Here is a 19,906-nt window from a genome sequence, read left to right as displayed (position 1 = left end):
CAACAATGTCGGGCACCGGTTTGTGTTTATGTAGTAAATTTCACTAACAGTGTTAACTCCCAATTTAACACCATCAGATTATCGATCGGATTTGGGTTCAAAAGCGTCGTGTGAAATTCTTCACCGCAAGCTAGAATTCTGGAGCTACTTCACTCGCTCGCCACTTATCGAACCGCAAAACGCAGTCATCCATCGGTAAGAATCAACACACACTCGATTGGACTCGAGAGCTGTGTGGCTAATGCTATCCCATCAATTCCAACATTTTCACCCTGGGTCAGAGCGGAACGACGGAGGGACAACCGGAACACATGCTAATGTCCACCCATCACAGAACCCGTAGTGAACGCAAATGTGGTGCACACTCAACAGTCCACAGGGCAGGACGACAGCAAAAACCCGGGTTTGTTATCTGGAGATTTTATTCAACCCGATGCTGTTGATGAACGGTGGCAGCACTTTACCGGAAGGGCCATCCAACCTTTAGCCCGTCGTTAGTGGTAATCAGAACGAAAATAATGCCCGATCGAAGTGTGAGTATGTGTGCAAATAATTTGCATTTGTGCGATCGATTAAGTGTCCGTCCGGCCGAGTAGGATTTATTACGTGACTGTGTGGTAAATGAATTGCGAGGTAGCAGTTTCACTATTATCAGGTTTTGCACGAAAATGACATAACCTTACAAAATTAGGTTTTGCAAGATCGTGACATAACCTCACAAAATGAACAGAAAGAACTTTTTTTGACAGCCGCCGTGTATTTGTTTACAGTTTAAAAGTTCATCAGAGGTTCATCGTTTGAATTTAAAAATTGCAAATCGCCTCACACTAATCAGATTTATACAAATATCGCTCCTTGATGCTGGAAACACATACAGTGCAATAATCTTTTTAGTTCTTTCCTCTGTGGAACACGGGCGCTTTTTCGTAATTAATCAGTTTTTAATTTGCAGTAACAAAAACAAACAAACACACGGCAGCTGTCAAAGATTAGCTTGATTCATCGGCAGTTCATTTGTGTCGTCATCGTGCAAAATCTAATAAGGTCCTACAAGATGACATCAAAAATTAACTCGGTATTAATAAAGTTCATGTTTGACATGTTCCGGGTGTAAAACTTAATCACTCAAACCCGCGTCGTCTCCCAGGCGGACTGAGTAATGAATTCTAACTCGACTCGATTCAGCTAGAGGAATTCACGGTGCTGACTAAGGTAGGCCTTTCTGTTGATTCCTAGCAAATTTCAACAGTTTATGCTGGTATTCTAGGAAGAACTGGTCATTTTCGAGTTTTATATATCCGAAGAACATGAAATTTTCAATTTGGTTTTGAACAATAACGACAAAAATGAACTGCCAATAAATCAAGTTCATCTTTGACAGCTACCGTGTGTTTGTTGCTTTTTTTTACTGCAAATAAAAATTGAAAAATGACGAAAAAATGCCTGTTAAAAACGTGTTCCACAGTGGAAAGAACTAAAAAGATTGCCCTGTATGCATTTCCAGCATCAAGGAGCGATATTTGTATAAATCTGTTTAGTGCGAGGCGACTTGCAATATTTAAATTCAAACGATGAACCTCTGATGAACTTTTAAACTGTAAATAAACCGCCGGTAGCTGTTAAAAAATGTTTATTCTGTTCATTTTGTACGGTTATGTCACTGTCCCAGAAAGTATGGACGCAACCAAAAACCGCTGCCATTTCGTAATGGTTCAGAATTTTTCAATTTTTATGACTGCGTCCTGTTGTTTACACTCTTCTCTAACCACTTGTGCAGTTGTTTATTCGTTTTCATTAGTTTGTTTCGAAATGCGTGGACTTTCAGCAGAATAACGTCGAAAAATTGTGTACAAATGGTGCACAGAACTGTCACTGAGAAAAATAGCAAAAATGGACGGAGTAAATGAAAAAGCCGTGCGAAATGCAATCAGGAAGTTTGGTGAGGATAAAACCTTTGAGGATAAACCTGAAACGGGTCGAAAAAAAGGTCCTGCTAACCCTCAGTTGGATAAACGTATACTGAAGGCGTTCGAGCAAAAGAAAAAGGTTTCAGTTCGGAATGTGGCCAAAAAGTGGACACTCCGAAGTCAAATGTTCTTCGTGCTAAAGAACGTTTGAATCTTCGAACCTATAAGAAGCAGAAACAACCAAAACGTAGTCCGAAACAAGAAACATCGATCAGGCCGAGGGTTCGAAAGCTGTACAATACGATTCTTGCTGGAAATTTGAACTGCATAATCATGGACGACGAAACCTACGTGAAACTCGATTACACATCCTTGCCGGGACCACAATATTATACGGTGCGAGAAGGGCAAGTGTTAAATCAGTCCGAGACATCGATTGAAGTCGAAAAATTTGGTAAGAAAGCTATGGTCTGGCAAGCAATTTGTAGCTGCGGTACGATTTCGAAACCCTTTATCACCACTGCTTCAATGAACAGCGAAATATACATCAAGGAATGTTTACAAAAACAACTTCTACCCATGATTCGAAGCCGCAAGGATTCTGTTGTCTTCTGGTCAGATCTTGCTTCTTGCCACTACTCGAAATCAACGGTAGAACTCAAAAGACATGAATCCACCAAATTGCCCACAACTTCGACCAATTGAGGAATTTTGGGCATTAACGAATTTTGGGCACATCTTAGGAAACATGTCTCGGCAGCCGAAACCATTCAACAGTTCGAAAAAGATTGGAAAAAAGTGTCAAAACTTGTCGCCAAGAAGTCTGTACGGAATTTAATGAGGAACGTTCACAAAAAGGTGCGCCAGCTAGTCTACAATGGCTAAGTAGCAAATGTTGAGAATAATATTCTTTTGTTGTAGTCTAATATTATAAGTATATCGAATAAAATTTGAATATCTTGCACTTGTGAATTATTTACAGCGAAATCAAAGTGCGTCCATACTTTCTGGGACAGTCTTTAGGCGAAAAAATCTGTGGTTTTACAGAAAAATCTGTGAATATGGTAACTCTGAAGCTGACTCGTCCTCTTTCGGAATTAGATCTTCGAACAGAACTGATGTGTAAATACTTGGCTCTGATAACCAAAGGACAATCTGCACATTTAATGTGAGTCACAAAAATCAGACTTTTATAGGGTGCTTCGTGTAATTCTCTAGAGTATTCTTTTGATAATTTGTTACGCAATAGGTAGCAAGTTTCTTTATTCGGTTGCATACCGTCCGGTGTGAAAAATTAACAGCTTAATTTGAGCTCGTAAACGAATATTTTACCAAATAAAATTCTTTGTTTGACTGGCAATGTTTGTACAAAAGTTTATAGCAACGGAAACGCCAAAGATAAAAGAAACGAAGTTATGAACCTGTGAATTAGGTTTTGCACGAACATGCTATAACCTCACAAAATGAACAGAATGAACTTTTTTGACAGTCGACGTGTATTTGTTTACAGTTTAAAAGTTCATCAAAGGTTCATCGTTTGAATTGAAAAATTGCAAGTCACCTCACACCCAGGGATGCCAAATCATTTTGTTAAAAATCTGTGATCAAGCCCAAAACCTGCCTGTGAAAATCTGTGCCCGTTTCCCCGTACCATAATAGCAGAATCAATTTGGCGAGCAAAATCAGCAAATCTGTGTCATTTTTAAAATCTGTGCAGAAAATTGAAAATCTGTGAAACACAGATTAATCTGTGAACCTGGCATCCCTGCTCACCCTAAACAAATATCGCTCCTTGATGCTGGAAACACATACAGGGCAATCTTTTTAGTTCTTTTCACTGTGGAACACGTTTTTACCTAGGACAGGACCTGACAATTGTTAATCCACTTTTAGGACCAATTTCGGACCAGCTCGTGATTGGTTGAAATTGACATAAGCAAGTACAAGTTGTTGAAATCAAGATTACTGCAGGGTGGTAGAAAAAGTGTTGTCAGTATCGTCGGTAACAGTGTAGCTTGGTATTGGATCTTTTCGGATCATCTTTTCAAAATTATTAATTTCAATAGGATTTAAGTTCAATTTGTTTTTAAGTCCTGTCAATGCGGAAAGTATACGAGTACATTTAACAATCACTGGATGATACAAAGAGAAAGCCTGAAATCACGAAGTGTGATATGGACGAGAATATTGATTATGTTGGTTGAGAATAGCACCGAATCTTTGGATATTTCTGTATGTTATTATTTTTCTCAAATAGAATATGTTGAATACTTTAGTTAATAAAGCTGCAAGAATTAATTACCCAAAATTGAGTGTTTTAGAAAAATTTTATTAAGCTGTTTCAACTAAACGTTTTCTTCAAAACAAACATCTGATCAAAATGAATCCAGAGCTATATTTTTGATCGATATAACATTTGTCTAAGTTTTTTCAAATGATAAATAATTGCATGTTATAAGGGGAGAAAATTTTCAGAATGAATAATTATCTCTACTGGCAACAGTGATCGCGAGGCATTTATTATTTACAGCAGGGAGCAACCGGAATAAGAAGAGAAATATTTTTCTGGAAAAAGAAGCCAGTTGTCTGGTCCTGTCCTAGGTTTTTACCAGGAACTTTTTCGTCATTTTTCAATGTTTAATTTGCAATCGCAAAACAAAATAAATACACGGCAACTGTCAAAAATGAATTTGATTCATCGACAGTTCATTTGTGTCATTATCGTGCAAAACCTAATAAAGATCGCAAAAGAAAAAACAATAGGTAAGGAGGTAAATAAACAAATAAAACTGAAATAGTAACAACTAAAGAAAATCGACAAAGATAATTTAAGTTTCTTCACAGCTTTTCCCGTAATCCAAACAGATTTAAAAATGAACACTCTGCGTGATTGGCTCTTCGCGTTATGTCTGTTGTTTGTGGGGATTAATTACAAACAAAATACCGTTTTCAAATCACCTTGTGGCCATTTGCAATTATCGATTCCAAATACACATATTTTACAACGCATCACCCTCGGGTACAGAGTTTTTTGTTCATCAAATCGATCCCGATATCGATTACATAAATCAAATATTAGTCATTACACTCGTAATTAATATCCCGTGGGGAGAAGCTTTCCTTTGACTCTATAATTGAACATAGTCTAGCATTGTCATTGCCACTGTTGACCGAACAGGGAATCCAACCGAGCCAACAATCATTGGAACTAATTGACAGTTCAATGTAGGGATGGTCCAGGAAAATTGAATCAATCATCAACTGATGTTTTTACTAGGTCAATATCCGACCGATATTGAAAACGATCCAGGAAAAGCAAGCTCGGCTGGCGCCATTCATTATTAATGCGTAGAGATGCCAAGTTGTCTGTGTGTGTATAAGCTATCATAATGTGATGATACATAGCCGAAGCCTTGCTCGGTTAGGCAGATTCATTTCTGCTAGAACAAACTCTAAATGTTGTAAACTGGTAAAAGCCAATGCGCCACTCTACCACACATGTGACAGATAGTATTTGACGATTGCGGTCAGCTCCTGATTGACAGTTCAAATATTCGGTAGCTTACACATCAATCACAGATGCTATTAATGGCACACTACTCGGGGAAAAAAACATTGAACGATTAAAGCAGTGCGTCGTTGGAGTGAAGCCCCGCGTTGACGACTGACGTAATTGGGTCCCAAAGGCGCTCCACTTGTTACGCTTGATTGAAAAAAGAAAAAAAAGTTGTTCGGATTTATTTTTTCCCCCTACATACAAAGCATAATTATTTATAGAACACTTATGCGTACCCCGGCCGGTGAGATGAATGTTATTGCAAAAAAAATCAATAAATATACATACTTTGCATGAAGCCAACATAAACAGGTGTAAGCATTATCTTTTTTTCCTTAATACGGAGCTTTAAAAAAATTGCACCACATTGATTGATCAACAAAATTCGTCACTCGTGCGGTCGACTACGATGACGGTGTCAGGAGACCCTGCGGTCGAAGGATTGCTGCCAATGGCGAACTTCCAGCGAACAAAAATCATTCTCGGTAAGATCGCAGCAGGCACGGCCCTGTCAGTTGATGTTGTTGCGTGAGTGTCGAACCGAAGTGAGACACTTGAGTCAACAAGCAAACAACGATGCTGCTGCTTCTGTAAGGCTGAATCTCATCTGGCATCCGCGGGCTAATGCCTGACACACGTTCCGTTTTTGTTCGGTTAGTAAGTTCGTTCAGTTTAGTACCAACTCGGAAATAAGTAGACCATGATGGTAACAAGGTGGCTACCCGGCCGGCCAGCGGTCGTTAAATGTGCTAAACGTTACTCGGTCGTGGTTTTCCTGCTTCTTCTGGTAATCCTGCTTCTATCCCGATCGGTTCCGGTGAGTGGATGAACGAAACCGTCCCTTTTTTTACCTCAGACTGACGGGGAGTTTATCCGTAGAATCCCAACCGCTTTTTGGAGGCTTGGCAGTATCAGCTGCAGCAGGACAACGCCTATATCCGGTACATCAAACTGGTCTGTCGAGTGCAGTACCACAACCGGGAACCTTCAACGCGTATGTAATGAGTGAATTAGTAACTCCCTCTGTCTCTCTCTCTATGTCTCCTGTGCCGTTCCACATCATGTCCCCCATCGGCCTAATCCGTTTCTCTGTGCAAGGATGCGATCCTTTCTCGTTGTCGGCATTGAAGCGTTTCGACGTTCAAACCTCGGCACGACAAAATTGACCACAACAAATTGGGTGCGAATTTTTCAACCACTGCGTTTTCGTTTTAAACGGTGACAGCACACAGGATGCCATGATTGTACACAAAATCGGTGCTAGACTACACCATTGCAGCGGCATAAGCTACTGTGATTATTTTTCGAACGTCACTTTTTCTCAGAAGACTAGTTGAACCAATTGACTTGAAAATTATACCTCGAGTTTTTTCGAGCGGTTTGATCAATTCGTTCGGTAATTCATTCACTTCTTTCATCTTTTGATAAGTTTTGAATAGTCGAACTACCTAACATTTTTAATCTGTTCAATGTACCGCTGCCAAGGAAGGTCGTTTTTGCTGAAAAAAAACATCACATACCGAGATTTGAACAGCTGAGATTCAATTTAAGGGTGTTGGATGGTATTTCGTTCCACATTCAATGTCTCGTCTAGCACGAGACATGTATGAGATAAACGTTTGATTTGAACACTTGCGTTGAAAAGTAAACTGAGAATGAAAAGGCAGGAGTGTATCGAAGTTCATTGTTTACATTGTTCCACAAAAAAAAAAATAAACATTTGGGTCAACACGACGACCTCGACATTTTTCATATCTTTTCGCGAATGTTTGCTCATCAAACCGCCCAAATTTCAGTTTTATCTTAAAAGAAACATTCGTTTTCAGAAGTACCACAGCAAAAACGACAGTTTTTACAGATACTTCGATGTAAAATTACCTACGAAATTTCCAGCAGCTTCCCAGTTAACTCGTCCGGAATTTGATTCGGAATTCAGCATGATTTCCAATTGGATTCCAGATCAGGTCCAACAACTTTAAAAGCAATTGTTTGAATACATTCTCCAGATTCACTAAACGATTCTTGCGCTTCCTCACCGAACGTCGAGATCATGAGTCATCTCCCCGGCACCACCGCTAGGTATTACTTCGGGGTGGAAGGCTATTGGTGCTCACAGCACCCTCCCCAGATGTATGCAGAATGGGGATCAGCATCATGCTCTCGAGGGACCGACCAGTTGGATGACGAGGTCGGTTCAGTGATGCCGGGTGGAGGGCAACTTCCGGTTTACTGGCGCCACGACGACCCAAAACTGATGCTACATCGCGGAACTACTCTACTAGTCTCCGCCAAAAGATCTAGTCTACACCGACGGAGGGTTCCCCGACGAGGGAAGTCCTCCCGAACCGACGCTTACGGTACACGTCTACGACCTGACGGAAAGGATGCCTAAGTCGATCCAATGATTCCGGTTGGAGCGTGACTTCCGGATCACTGGCGCTCAGACGATCCTAACGGTACCACGCGACGATCTAGTCTCCGACAAAGGATCTAGACTACTCCGACGGAGAGTTCCCCGGCGTAGGAGATTCTCCCGACACCGAGTCCTCTCTTACACCACACGAGACACCCGACGGAGTGCCGAGGCCGGTCCGGCGATTCCGGTTGGAGCATGGCTTCCGGTTCGCTGACACCTCGACGACTCGAATCGGTGTTGTGGCGACTACTCGACTAGCTCCCGCTGAAGGACCTAGACTACTCCGACGAAGAGCTCCCCGGCGAAGAAGGTTCTCCCGGACCGACGTATATTCGCTGATCCCTCTTGAGCCTACTACGGTTGCACGCGACCAGCGATCGCGGCTGCCTGTTGTTGCTCCGCACTCTATATTGCCGCTGCAATATGCCCGCGATTTGGGATGCCGCGGTGGACACTGCGTTCCAGTTCACTACGCAGTGGCACATTATCTGGACCAGATTCTCCGGTGTGGTGTCAATGCCACATGCCTCCAATAGCTCACTCCTCTGAGCCGCGAAACGGGAACATGCGAACAAGACGTGTTCTGCCGTCTCGATCTCATCTGGGTAGCCAGGATATACAGGGGATGTCGGGTGGCCGAACCTGTGGAGGTACCACCTGAAGCAGCCGTGGCCTGTGAGGAATTGCGTCAGGCCGAAGTTCACTTCTCCGTGAGGTCTATCTAACCAACTCGAGACTCTAGGTATGAGCTCCTACCCTTGGTGGAGCTGTCCCACTCTAGTTGCCATCTGCGTAGAGAAGCGGCTTTGGAGGCCCTACGGGCGTTCCTGACTCCTCACATGCTGTAGCACTCCACCTCTTCATTCACTATAAGACCGATAGGCATCATACTTGCAACCACGCAGGCCGCATCCCTCGATACAGTGCGGTATGCACTGATCACGCGAAGACACATCAGTCTATACGTACTCTCCAGCATCTGTGCGTTGCGTTCCACATTTAGTGCCGACGCCCATACCGGGCTGCCGTACCTCAGGATCGAAACTGCCACACCTGCCAGTAACCTACGTTTACTGGAGCGCACAGGCGAGCTGTTGGCCATTAATCGTGAGAGCGCCGCGATCGCTATTGATGCGCGCTTGCAAGCGTATTCAACGTGCTTGCTGAAGATGAGTTTGTCGTCAAGCATCACACCCAATTGCTTCAGTGATCTCTTGGAGGGGATCATGCAATCTCCGGCATGTACCAACGCCTCCTGTTCCGATTTGCGGTTGTTTACCACCATCACCTCTGTTTTGTGGTGCGCGAGTTGCAGTTTCCTGCTACGCAGCCAGTCCTCTACCAAGCAGATTGAGTGTGATGCACTCAGTTCGACCTCTTCGATGGAATCGCCGTAGACTGTCAGTGTGACGTCGTCCGCGAACCCGACTATTATGACACCCGGAGGGAGCCTCACCCTCAGTACTCCATCGTACATTATATTCCACAGCCCTGTGGTACTCCAGCCGTGATTGGAGTGCATAGCAGTTTAAGTTGAAGTGTTATACCACCTTGCAGTTCAACATAAACCACCGAGGCTAAAATTAAACGTGAACATAATGAAATTGTTTATGTGCCCTAGCACAGATAAGGTTTATTTCTAAATAACTTCCAATGCCGGCCGGCACCACTCACCCAACCACCGCTTTACGAAATTAAAGATGATTCCAAAATATTGACACCCTAATGATAAAAATCCAATCACAGAAAATATTTTATGTTTTTGGTTAAAAAGTATTACCCTACATAGTATGAATTTCATATACAAAAGTAACATAATGTCAGGGTTTCATTCAGTAAAAAGTATTCAAACGGAGAGAATGGTTTTTTAGACGAAAAAACTGTAAGCTGCAGGTAGATAACCTGTTGATGCTAATCGCGAAGGCTGCTGCAAAGCCAATATTCGGGGCGATTCCAGTTTCAGAACTACCTGGAATAGTGGAACTCATTTCACTGAGAAAGATGGCCTAACCGATCTGAGAAATGTTTCAACCTGTAGATTGCACTAGCTCATGCACTAGCTTTCATGTTTTTCAAAAATCAAACAATATTGTTTGAAGAATACCTTTTTTTCTTGAGAATAAGAGAGATATAAGACAGGCATCATTACACCATTAGGTGGATAAAAACAGGTTTTACTCAATTTCGTGAGATTTGTTGTTTATGATATATGTTTGCTTGTAAAACAAAACTCAAGCAATGTATTATTTTTAAATTGTAGTTGGTTTCTTTTACCATGGGGTAGTATATGGAATTCATATAATTTAACGTTCTATTTCTTATTGTACAAAGCCATTTAAAGTATTAAAAATTTTTGTGTTGTCACAATATTTATTTTATTAGTACGTCTCTATGAAATAGATGAAATCAACACGGATTGCAATATATTCACTTTGATTTGCAGAAACGTTGGAACGTAATATAATTTTAAAATTTCCGATTCTACCGGTTTTTTAGACAAGCCTATTTTTCGTTTTTTTTTTTTCAGTGCATTTTATTTCTGGAAGTAGTACCTTTCCAATAGTGAACAAATTTCGGAAACCGGTTGACTAACAACGAAGTTGTGACTGGGTAAAGTTGAAGTTTTCAATCCTATTCACGATGCAGGAGCCGCATGAATGCAGATAGGGCATATTTTGCGCTCTAAAAAAAACTTGGAACGGGAAAAATCAAATTTTCATTAGTTTTTTTTTCTAAACGATCGTCAATAATGATATACTTAGAATAATCTACAAACTTCACGAAAGTCGGGGTGTAAAATTTATTGAAATTCGTCAAATAACAACTGAGCTATGATAACTCAATGTTACCGTTCCAACTTTTTCCGGTTTGGTATGAGGAGTGTTAAATTTAGCAACGCTCTCCAACCATATTACACTGACAAAAATTTGCACGATCGATTCATATCTAAACAGCACTTCAATTTAATGTGCTTTTTCATTTCAATACATAACCAAAGCGATTTGTTTTAAGATTTCATATGCGAATTCACTAAGATGCAAGATGAGATTATTTTTCACTTAGCTTTGATGTGTTTTTCTTTTGGAATTGATGTGTTTCGTTGTTGAATCGAACTACATGTGTTAAACACTTCATTTTCTAGTGGAAATGAGTACAGCACAAATGTATCTGCAAAACACTTGCTTCGGTCATCTGTGTTTCAATTGAAATCTACGTCGAAAACAATATGAAATTCATTGAGAATCTACAGGTAACGATATATCTTATCGATTTGATGTGCATTTCAAATAAATGTAGCATAATTTCCAATAAATATCAACATGTTTTACACTCATTTTATGAGTTAAGTGTAGGTTTTCACGAATTTCATGTGTTCTACAAGTAGTGATAGTTCAAATGCTTTGCACTTGATGCTAGTGTGACCATTATTTTCAGTGTAGGCTAATTTAAGTACGATTCAGACGGTCCGGCTTCTTCCGTCACCGTCATTCTGATTCACACGATCCGGTTTCCTATCCGTGTCCGTAATGTCATTTTTTATACACGCAGAATTTGATGAACTTAGTTTCGCACAATTTTATTCCACTAAAACAAAATCTGGGAGCTTTTGAAGCCATTCGATCTATTGTTTTCCTACCTTTTAATGAAATAAATAACTTCCAAAATTAACTAGAAAGTGGAAAAAACAAAACAATCAGTTCCACTCAACAACGTAACGTACTTTGCAAATCTACTGGTAAGTTTAATTACTTATATGTGGTATATTTCGTTTAAGAGTGCGATCTTGACACCGAATACATACATAACAAACGCCAGCTCAATACTGTAATCATATGAGCCGTGCATGTGTGCGATAATCACAGTCCGTCAAATATTCTTTCGGAGAAATGTTGACGGAGCTTGCCGTTGACGGACGTTGACGTTCCGGATCTCTGCTGGATCGTGTGAATGCGCAAAGGGAAAACTCGTTTGACTAATTTTGACGGAGGCTGACGTTCCGGTGACGGTGTCGGAAGAAGCCGGATCGTCTGAATCATACATTCACTCAAATAAAAATTCACGTTCGATTCACTTGAAAAATCACGTAAATTGGTTTCAAATGTCAAATTGAATATTTTACGTGACGAAGATGAATGTTATACGAACATCCCCTAAAATGAATAGAGTCATCACATAAGTTTTACGTGAATTGACCAAACGTCAAACAATCTACGTGAATTTCCAGTGTGAAAAACTCGATTTTTAAAATGGCGAACAGTCGCCTTCGAAGTGTGAGTATTGTAAATATTTGCGAGAAATGTTATTTAATTACAATTTTTTACTACATCGATCGGTTAATTCCAGTATGAAAGTTTCCATGTGTTCGACTGGACCGAGTGCCTGCGTGAGTCCGGAAGTGTTCAAAATCGGTATGAAGCTAGAGACACTGGAACCATGTATTGCGACTTCAACCTGCATCGGCAATGTTGGGGGAGTTCTCGTATCTCGACTTCGGCTTCGGTTGGATGGCAGTGACAACACGATTTCTGAAGGCTTGCCGATTCGAGATCCCACGTTATTAGTTGCTTTTTATATTCAGACATTAAAATTCTATGCTAATTTTTTGAAATATATGTTTTATTTTTCATTTCCTAGATTTATATAAGAATCTGAAATATCCCTTTTGACTTTAACCAATATATAAAATAATAATTCTCTGGTATCTAAATTTGATATGAACTGATAAGTAAATGTGATATGAGCAGTACATTACATTTTACCTATGAAACACGCAACTTTTACTGGATTATGCATTAAACAGCTTTTAAATGTCAGTCCATTAAAACCAACGTGAAAAGTAGGGTGGAAAATATTCACATATCTTTTCACGTAACTATAACATGATTATTATTTTGAGTGTTATACATCCTGATCAGAGATGCCATTTATACAAATATTATACAGGTTTTTAAATGTGCATACAGATTTCATACAAAATACAGATTTGCAGAAAAAAATCGCTCATTGAGTTTCTTATTCAAAAACCATAAAATGTTAGAATAACATTATCTCAACATCAGTAATGTGTTTCGCAAAAAAGGTTGTAGGAGTTCATATCCCTTTATCTACTAGATAGACAATTGTTATTTCGAATATCACTTATTTTTGCGGCAACATTTATGATATTTTGTACATATCTGAATGAATGTTTATTTCACACCACTTATAAACGTAAGGGGAGATTTTCTTACATTTTCATGTGATAATCGGATGATTATCATAACAAAAAAATTTCTTTCAAAAAATTAATAAAACGCATACTCACACAATTCTGTATCGAATCCAGATGTCGAATCCTGATAAATATCAATAGCAAGTGATCGATTCTTAGCCATTAACCGATAGATCCTGCAAAGCTGAACAATTTATTCAAAACAGAATCACAATTCTTTGTTTTGTAGTCTTGCAATGAATCATGACTTTAGTAAAGATTTTTCTAAACAAAAAATTCTGAACTACTTACACTTCAAGAATTCACTGTCATTCTCAAAATCTAACTTTTCAAACTGGAAATTTACGTAGATTTTTTCACGTTTGGTTAATTCACGTAAATTGTATGTGATCAGAGATGCCAGGTCTGCAGATTTGTCTGTAAATCTGCAGATTTCGTATATAGTGCTGCAGACATTGTTTGTTGCAGACTTTTGAAAATCGAGGTTTTCGTAGATTTTCGTCGATATTTACAGACATTTGAAATTGCCGCGACGTATTTTTTTTTTATTGCTCGCCAAGTCAATTTACTTTCTAGAGAAATTGAAGCCTGACATTTTTTCTGATTTACTGGATTTTGCCACCAGAGATGCCAGATATTTTCATAGGAAATCTATAAAAAATCTGTATTTATCTGTTTTCACCAATAAATTGAATTTCAACAATGCTTCTCGTCACTGCAATCAAATACTAATAGATTGTTCATACGAAAAAGTTTTTATTTTACTTCTTGGGAAATGTATGTAAAAATTTGTATAATACAGTTAAATCTGTATAAATGGCATCTCTGTCTGCAAGTCTGTCTGAAGATATTTGAAATTTTTACCTGGCATCTCTGTATGTGATGGTTCTAATAATTTTAGGGGATGTTCGTATAACATTTATTTTCGTCACGTACTTAATTTGACGCTTGAAATTTTTTCACGGACTTTTCAAGTAATTCGAACGCACAATCAAAACTATCGATGGGAACTTTTTTTTTTGTCCACTAAACCGATCCAGAGATCAGGGATGCCAGGTTCACAGATTAATCTGTGTTTCACAGATTATAAATTTTCTGCACAGATTTTAAAAATGACACAGATTTTCACAGATTCCTGAAAATGATCGCAGATTTTCACAGATTTTTTAAATCGAGTACAGTTTAGCACCAAAAAGTACATAGCGGTTGAGAAAAAAGGTAGTTGGTAATGAGACCTTTTTTTTGCTCACCAAATTGATTTCGATCTGCTATTATGGTACGTAGAGTGACTATAATCAGAGTGGCGACAGCTGTTCGTTTGGAATGACAGCTCCCAGTTCCAAACGAGCAAACGACCTGTCAATTCAATGTAAAGCTAATGGAATGTTTTGAATTGTTGCCAAAATTACGGATGAGATGTCGTCACTCTGGTTATAGGCACTCTAATGGTACGGGAAACGGGATCACAGATTTTTGAAAAAATGACCTGGCATCCCTGCCAGAGATGATGAAATGGAAGGGCCCTTTTCTATCGTAGGTACGCCGCTGCTCGAACGTGAGCATTTATTCGAGTGAAATTTATGTTGAAAATGATTTTTGACTGATGGCTAATACCCGCTTGGAAAGAACCTTGTCAAGCCGACTGGATTATGGCGGCTATCAAAATTCTGCCTTTTTCATTTTGAATTTTATTTGAATTCAATTTCAACTCATGTTATACAAATTTAACGTTAAAGTTGAAAGTATGTTCTTTCGGTGTCATTTCAATCGACCAAATGACTATTCGTTTGGAAGACACATGATTGTCAGCAGAGATGGCATTTCACCAGAGTGATACACGCTGGAGTCAGATTCTTGTCCACACCGAGGATGCAAAAAACGAAGCACCGCACAAAGAGGAAAGCGCACTTCTTCTCAGTGTCGAATAGACAGCATTTGAGTGTGTGCTTGTGGTTAAAGCAGCTGGCGCGAGTGAAACACATTCTCTTCGCATGAATCGCTCTCACGCGCTCTCGTCTAAATACACCCAAGTGACCACTGGCGCGTGATGGTGAGCGAACACTTCTGTGAACTTCAATTAATAGAGAGTAGATCTGGTCTTGCCATAAAAAATTTGCAAGGAAAACCGAAAATTTTACGATAAATTGTTTTATTTTGCTGATTTTGCGTGTCCACGCTTCTTCTACGCAAACCATACAGCAGAGTGCTCACCGGTGTGTACACCTCTGTGAAAGTATCTGCATCCACCTCAGAGAATTTATTAGCTAATGCTCTAGCACTTTGGTGCGATTCAGTGGAAGAGGTAAAAGGAAATAAACAAATGCACTCATGATGCGTGCACACTGGGAGTAAACGAATACAACAAACAATGTTATATTAGTTTTATGCTTTGTGAATATCTTAATGGTACTGAAAAAACCCGATTTCCGGAATTTATCCAATGTTTACAACTGTTGAGTCTTTTTTTGCAGTCATTTATTTATCTACTTCAAAACTAAAAATCTGGGCAGGGACTGAATTCTAGAACTGGTTTCTAGAACTAAATTTGAAATCTGACACAGGTACAGAATTTAGTTGCATAATTCGGGCTCGGAACCCAGATGAAGAAATCATAAATTTAGATTCCAAATTCAGTCCTGGAACTGAAATCCGAACCTAAATAGAGGAATTGAATTCAGTTCCAAGATGTAGTTCCAGAATCCTTAATCCGAATTTAGTTCCAACATGCTGGTTCTGAAAAGAAATCTGAAACTGAATTGAGGAATTAAATTTTACCGCAGTAGTCTGTTCTAAACTGTAGTTCCAGAATCTGGAATTTTGATCATAAAATATGAAGTTGAAATCCAAAATCTAGTCAAGAAACCAGTTCCAAAATCCAGAATTAGGCTTGAGTTCCAGAGTCATAGTTCTTAATTCTAAACCTGTAATCGGGAACTAAAATTTCTGAAACTGAAGCCGGAAACTAAGTTCAGAATTGCGGTGGACCAGATTCCAGGATCTGAATTCAGTTTTAGAATTCAGTTCTAGAATATATTCCAAGATTCAGTTCGCTGCTGCTGGTGGTGGTTGAAGGCGACTGCTCGCAACGACTGTCGAAATGCAGAGGGTTCGTCTTCGCTGCTATTTGTAGAAGGTCCTCACCATGACGTCCAGTCTAACGCAAAAAAAAGAAATATGAACGATTTTTGATCAAAGTTTACCTTTCATACTCGTCCAGTAGAATATCGGGGCTGATATGTGCCCGACTATCGTTAAAACTGTTGGCTCGGGTACGCGAAAGGCAAGCAAGCTTGATAAGTTTTCCTCATTGTTTCTAAAAGATCATATTTCTGATAGCATGGAGAAAGAGTTATGTTATTGTGTTTAGTACAACTCGAGATATTCATGATTAAGTTCTATCCATTCTTCCGCGGGGTGAATTTTGAAAAGGTACCCCATAGTAAAGTAAGACGTATTTACGTCAAAACCAGCTAACTGGTTTGCGTTCAAGTTACTGTTTTAAGCATCTTTTCTTAAGGATCGCAACAACAACAAAACAATGTCTACCACAAAAGCTTAATATTACTTATTAAATATTTATTCATTACCTTTTGTCAGACTACAAATCATCCACTACAAATTATTGATCAGAATTCAGGTACTTGGCAGAACGTCACGGAAGTTTTATTTTGATCACCAAATTAAACATAGGATAGTATAATAACTGCTATTATATTTTATTTAAATCTATATACGGATTCCGGTGATTTGAGAGGACGAAAATACTCATGTGTCCACTGTCAGGCAATTCCTTAAAAAATCTCTATTAAATCTGTATCTGTACGAAAAATGAATCATCGGTATTTTAAGGGGCAGTTTACAATTCCAGGAAAAAAAACATTGTTTCATAACGCAAAAGCATCATTTTGTTTAGTAAACTTTTCTAAATAAAGTTATGTTCTTCTCACAAAGACTTATCTAATGATATCGGAGAAAATAGTTGTCTGCTGTTTTCCTCCGATTGTAAGTAGAATCTTAAATGAATATAGCTGTATCGAGTACAAAAATTGGTATAATTTGTACTGATGAATGAAATTAAGCAATCAAAACTTAAATTTACTGCCTCCAGAGGTCCGCAATCGATTGGTTACCAAACTTCACAGTGAAATGTTTCTCATTCTGTTCCATCAAGAAATATCACTGGTGAGCAGCTCCCATCTCACCAGTCAACGCCTACTAGATTGGGACTTGTTTTAGCTAAACCCTCCAGGCACAGGGCAAAGATGATACAAAAAAAAAACGTTTACTCGGAAACAATTTCCCCTTCCGCGTTTCTCCTTTGGCACTTGCCAAACCGTATGCTAGTCCAACTCTTCTTCCTCGGTTGTACCCTCCCTTGAACTTTCGTTACATTACACCGGAAGATGAACATGAAGTAAGACAAGACAGTAGTATGTCGAATCGACAGCATCGAGCGAGAAACTAGGATCTAGGGCAGAAGTTTTACTGGCCCGATTATCCTCTTCCGAAAGTTTCCCATGCACCATTTCACAGGCTGCATTCCCACTGACCTACTTTGTGTTGTGAATTAACAAAAGCAAAATAGAGAGACAGAAGAAAAACATGATTTACATGCTTTCGAACATCACTTTGAATTAGTAAACGAAGAGCAGCTTCGGGCGAACATCGTTGCCATCGAGACGCCGAAGGGAACTCTGGGCTGGTGCAAAACCTTCGACGATGCGGTTTCATTTGCGGGTTTAAACAAATGGCTTCGTCCCTTCCGGAGTCACTCGAGAAGTAACCAGGAGCATCCGGTAAGTCCCGGTTAGTCTTCGAGGTAAAATGATTCATTGATTCGCATTCACATTTCAGAAATCGGACAACCCTATGCGTCTACTGCTGGTAGAACATCCCTTTCTACGGTTGGCTCGGTTCTATCGAGACTGTCTACAAAGTGTAAAAATTACCGACCCATTCTATTACCTCACACTGGAGATCCGAAATAAGATAATCGATCCGAACCTTAATCAGAAAACATCGCCGAGTTTCGGTGAATTTCTTCGCTTTGCCATCGATGACGCAAACCAGTGGAACTCCTATGCCCACTACTGGCAACCCTACATGATGGCCTGTGAACCCTGCCCGATGAAGTACGGTACTGTGATAGAACTGGCACCGGAAAAGATGGACTCACTGGACAAACTGTTCCAGGTTGCTGCCGCTAACGGCGGAAATAAATCGTCAACAATGGTAAAGGTCGAGCAAGTCTGGCAACAGGAACAGGATCAGCTTAGAACACTGTATCGGTCGGTGGATGAATATCTGCTGGATCGTCTGGTTCGCTACTATCAGGATGATTTGACGCTGTTGGCCTACAGTCCGGACCGGTACTACGAGGAAACCTACAGGAAGTTCTCAATCGAAATTGAACAAGTAAGACCTTTCTAGGGTCAAATAAAAACACCCGGTTCTGGTTCTACTTTTTAAGTAATGCTTTGTATCAATATAACAATTTAATTACACAATGCTAGAGGTATTTACACCACATTTTCATAGCGAGAGAGAGTACTGCCAGCTTCGATGACACATATTCCAGACATTCGAGAGTGTTTCGGAAGCTGGTTCCTTCCGGGAACCACTCTTCCGAACATTTCCGGACAGTTCCGATGTTTCCTTCCAGTACCAGCACTCAATAGTAATAGCTATGAAACGTGAATCGAGGGGGTTGGTTTGACGAGTATTTTTCTTTTGTTGTTGTTAGGTTCTAGGTATGGTTTGGCATTCTCTTGGGTTGGACGCTGTATTCCCACTTTGCGATTAGGCGTAGCTCTCGGCTTCCCACTTGGGATCGTAGGAACCGTCGTCTTCCTTGCCCTGGTCCCAATGTGCTCCGGAGTGAGCACTAGCACTGGCCAGAGCATGCAGATGGGCGGCCTTCGCATGTTGAACTTCGGGTGTTTCCACGGGGACACCATTGTGAATCACCGGGAAGTGTAGGGGTCCATGCCAAGCACCGTACGAAGGAGCGTGATGTTGCTCCTCGTAATCCCCAGCTGGCTGATGTTCGTGAATAGCCTGATGATCATAACCCTGCAGTTTGGCATGGGCTGCAGCATGGGCGAGCTTAGCGTGCTGAACCTCCGGAGTTTCCACGGGAACTCCCTTGTGGATGACCGGGATGTGGATAGGTCCGTGCCAAGGTTTCTGGGCCAGTTCATGGTGATCCCAGTGAGCAACCGGGGCTACTGGACCATAACCAGACTTGGCAGCGGCATGGGCAGCAAAGTGAGCCGATTTGGCAGCAGAAACTTCCGGCGTATCCACCGGGACGTGATTCCAGGGAGCAGCATAGATCGAACGCTTGTGCAGTCTAGCTCTGGCTTCGGCATGTGCCGCAAAGTGGGCAGCCTTGGCGGCCTGCACTTCCGGAGTTTCAATCGGAGATCCATCATGATCGAGCGCGACATGCTGGTAGGCCCACGGTGACGCATAGTGACCATAGGAAGCAATCTCGTGACCACCAACCGGAGCTGGTCCCTTCGGTAGATTAGTTCCCACAACTTGGAAACCGTGAATCGGATCGGCGGTGTATTTAACGGACTGCACGTGACCATCTCCGTCCACGTACGAGTAGCCACCGTGGGTCACTCCGTGGGCATCCTTGGATTCGTGTTTCTGCGAGTTTGGATCCGCATAACCGTACGAGTATCCACCGATGCCATCGTGAGATTGATACTGCGATGACACGGCATGTCCCAGGTATGATCCGGAACAGGCAGTGACCAACAGCAGCACCGAACCTAGTACCTGGATGGGAAGGGGGAGAAGGGATT

At 40.6% G+C, this 19,906-nt stretch overlaps 2 protein-coding genes across 2 annotated transcripts in view; one reads left to right on the top strand and one right to left on the bottom strand.

The window, feature by feature from the left end:
- Positions 1 to 6,130: 6,130 nt before the first annotated feature.
- LOC131425920 (uncharacterized) lies at positions 6,131 to 18,609 on the top strand. Its single transcript, XM_058588224.1, has 4 exons — positions 6,131 to 6,280; positions 6,343 to 6,457; positions 17,730 to 17,887; positions 17,946 to 18,609. The coding sequence occupies exons 1-4, from the start codon at positions 6,164 to 6,166 to the stop codon at positions 18,519 to 18,521; spliced, it is 966 nt and encodes a 321-aa protein (XP_058444207.1). The 5' UTR covers positions 6,131 to 6,163; the 3' UTR covers positions 18,522 to 18,609.
- Positions 18,542 to 19,906, bottom strand: part of LOC131428304 (histidine-rich protein PFHRP-II-like) — a 31,152-nt gene continuing 29,787 nt past the window's right edge. Inside the window, exon 4 of the mRNA XM_058592151.1 lies at positions 18,542 to 19,880. Within this exon, the coding sequence (XP_058448134.1) occupies positions 18,891 to 19,880 (990 nt within the window). The 3' untranslated portion in view covers positions 18,542 to 18,890. The remainder of the gene's footprint in view (positions 19,881 to 19,906) is intronic.

Source organism: Malaya genurostris, chromosome 1, assembly GCF_030247185.1.
Source record: "Malaya genurostris strain Urasoe2022 chromosome 1, Malgen_1.1, whole genome shotgun sequence".
In the NCBI taxonomy this organism is placed as follows: Eukaryota; Metazoa; Arthropoda; class Insecta; order Diptera; family Culicidae; genus Malaya; species Malaya genurostris.
Note: the sequence above shows the minus strand (reverse complement) of the source record. Positions and strands in the feature narration are given on the sequence as shown.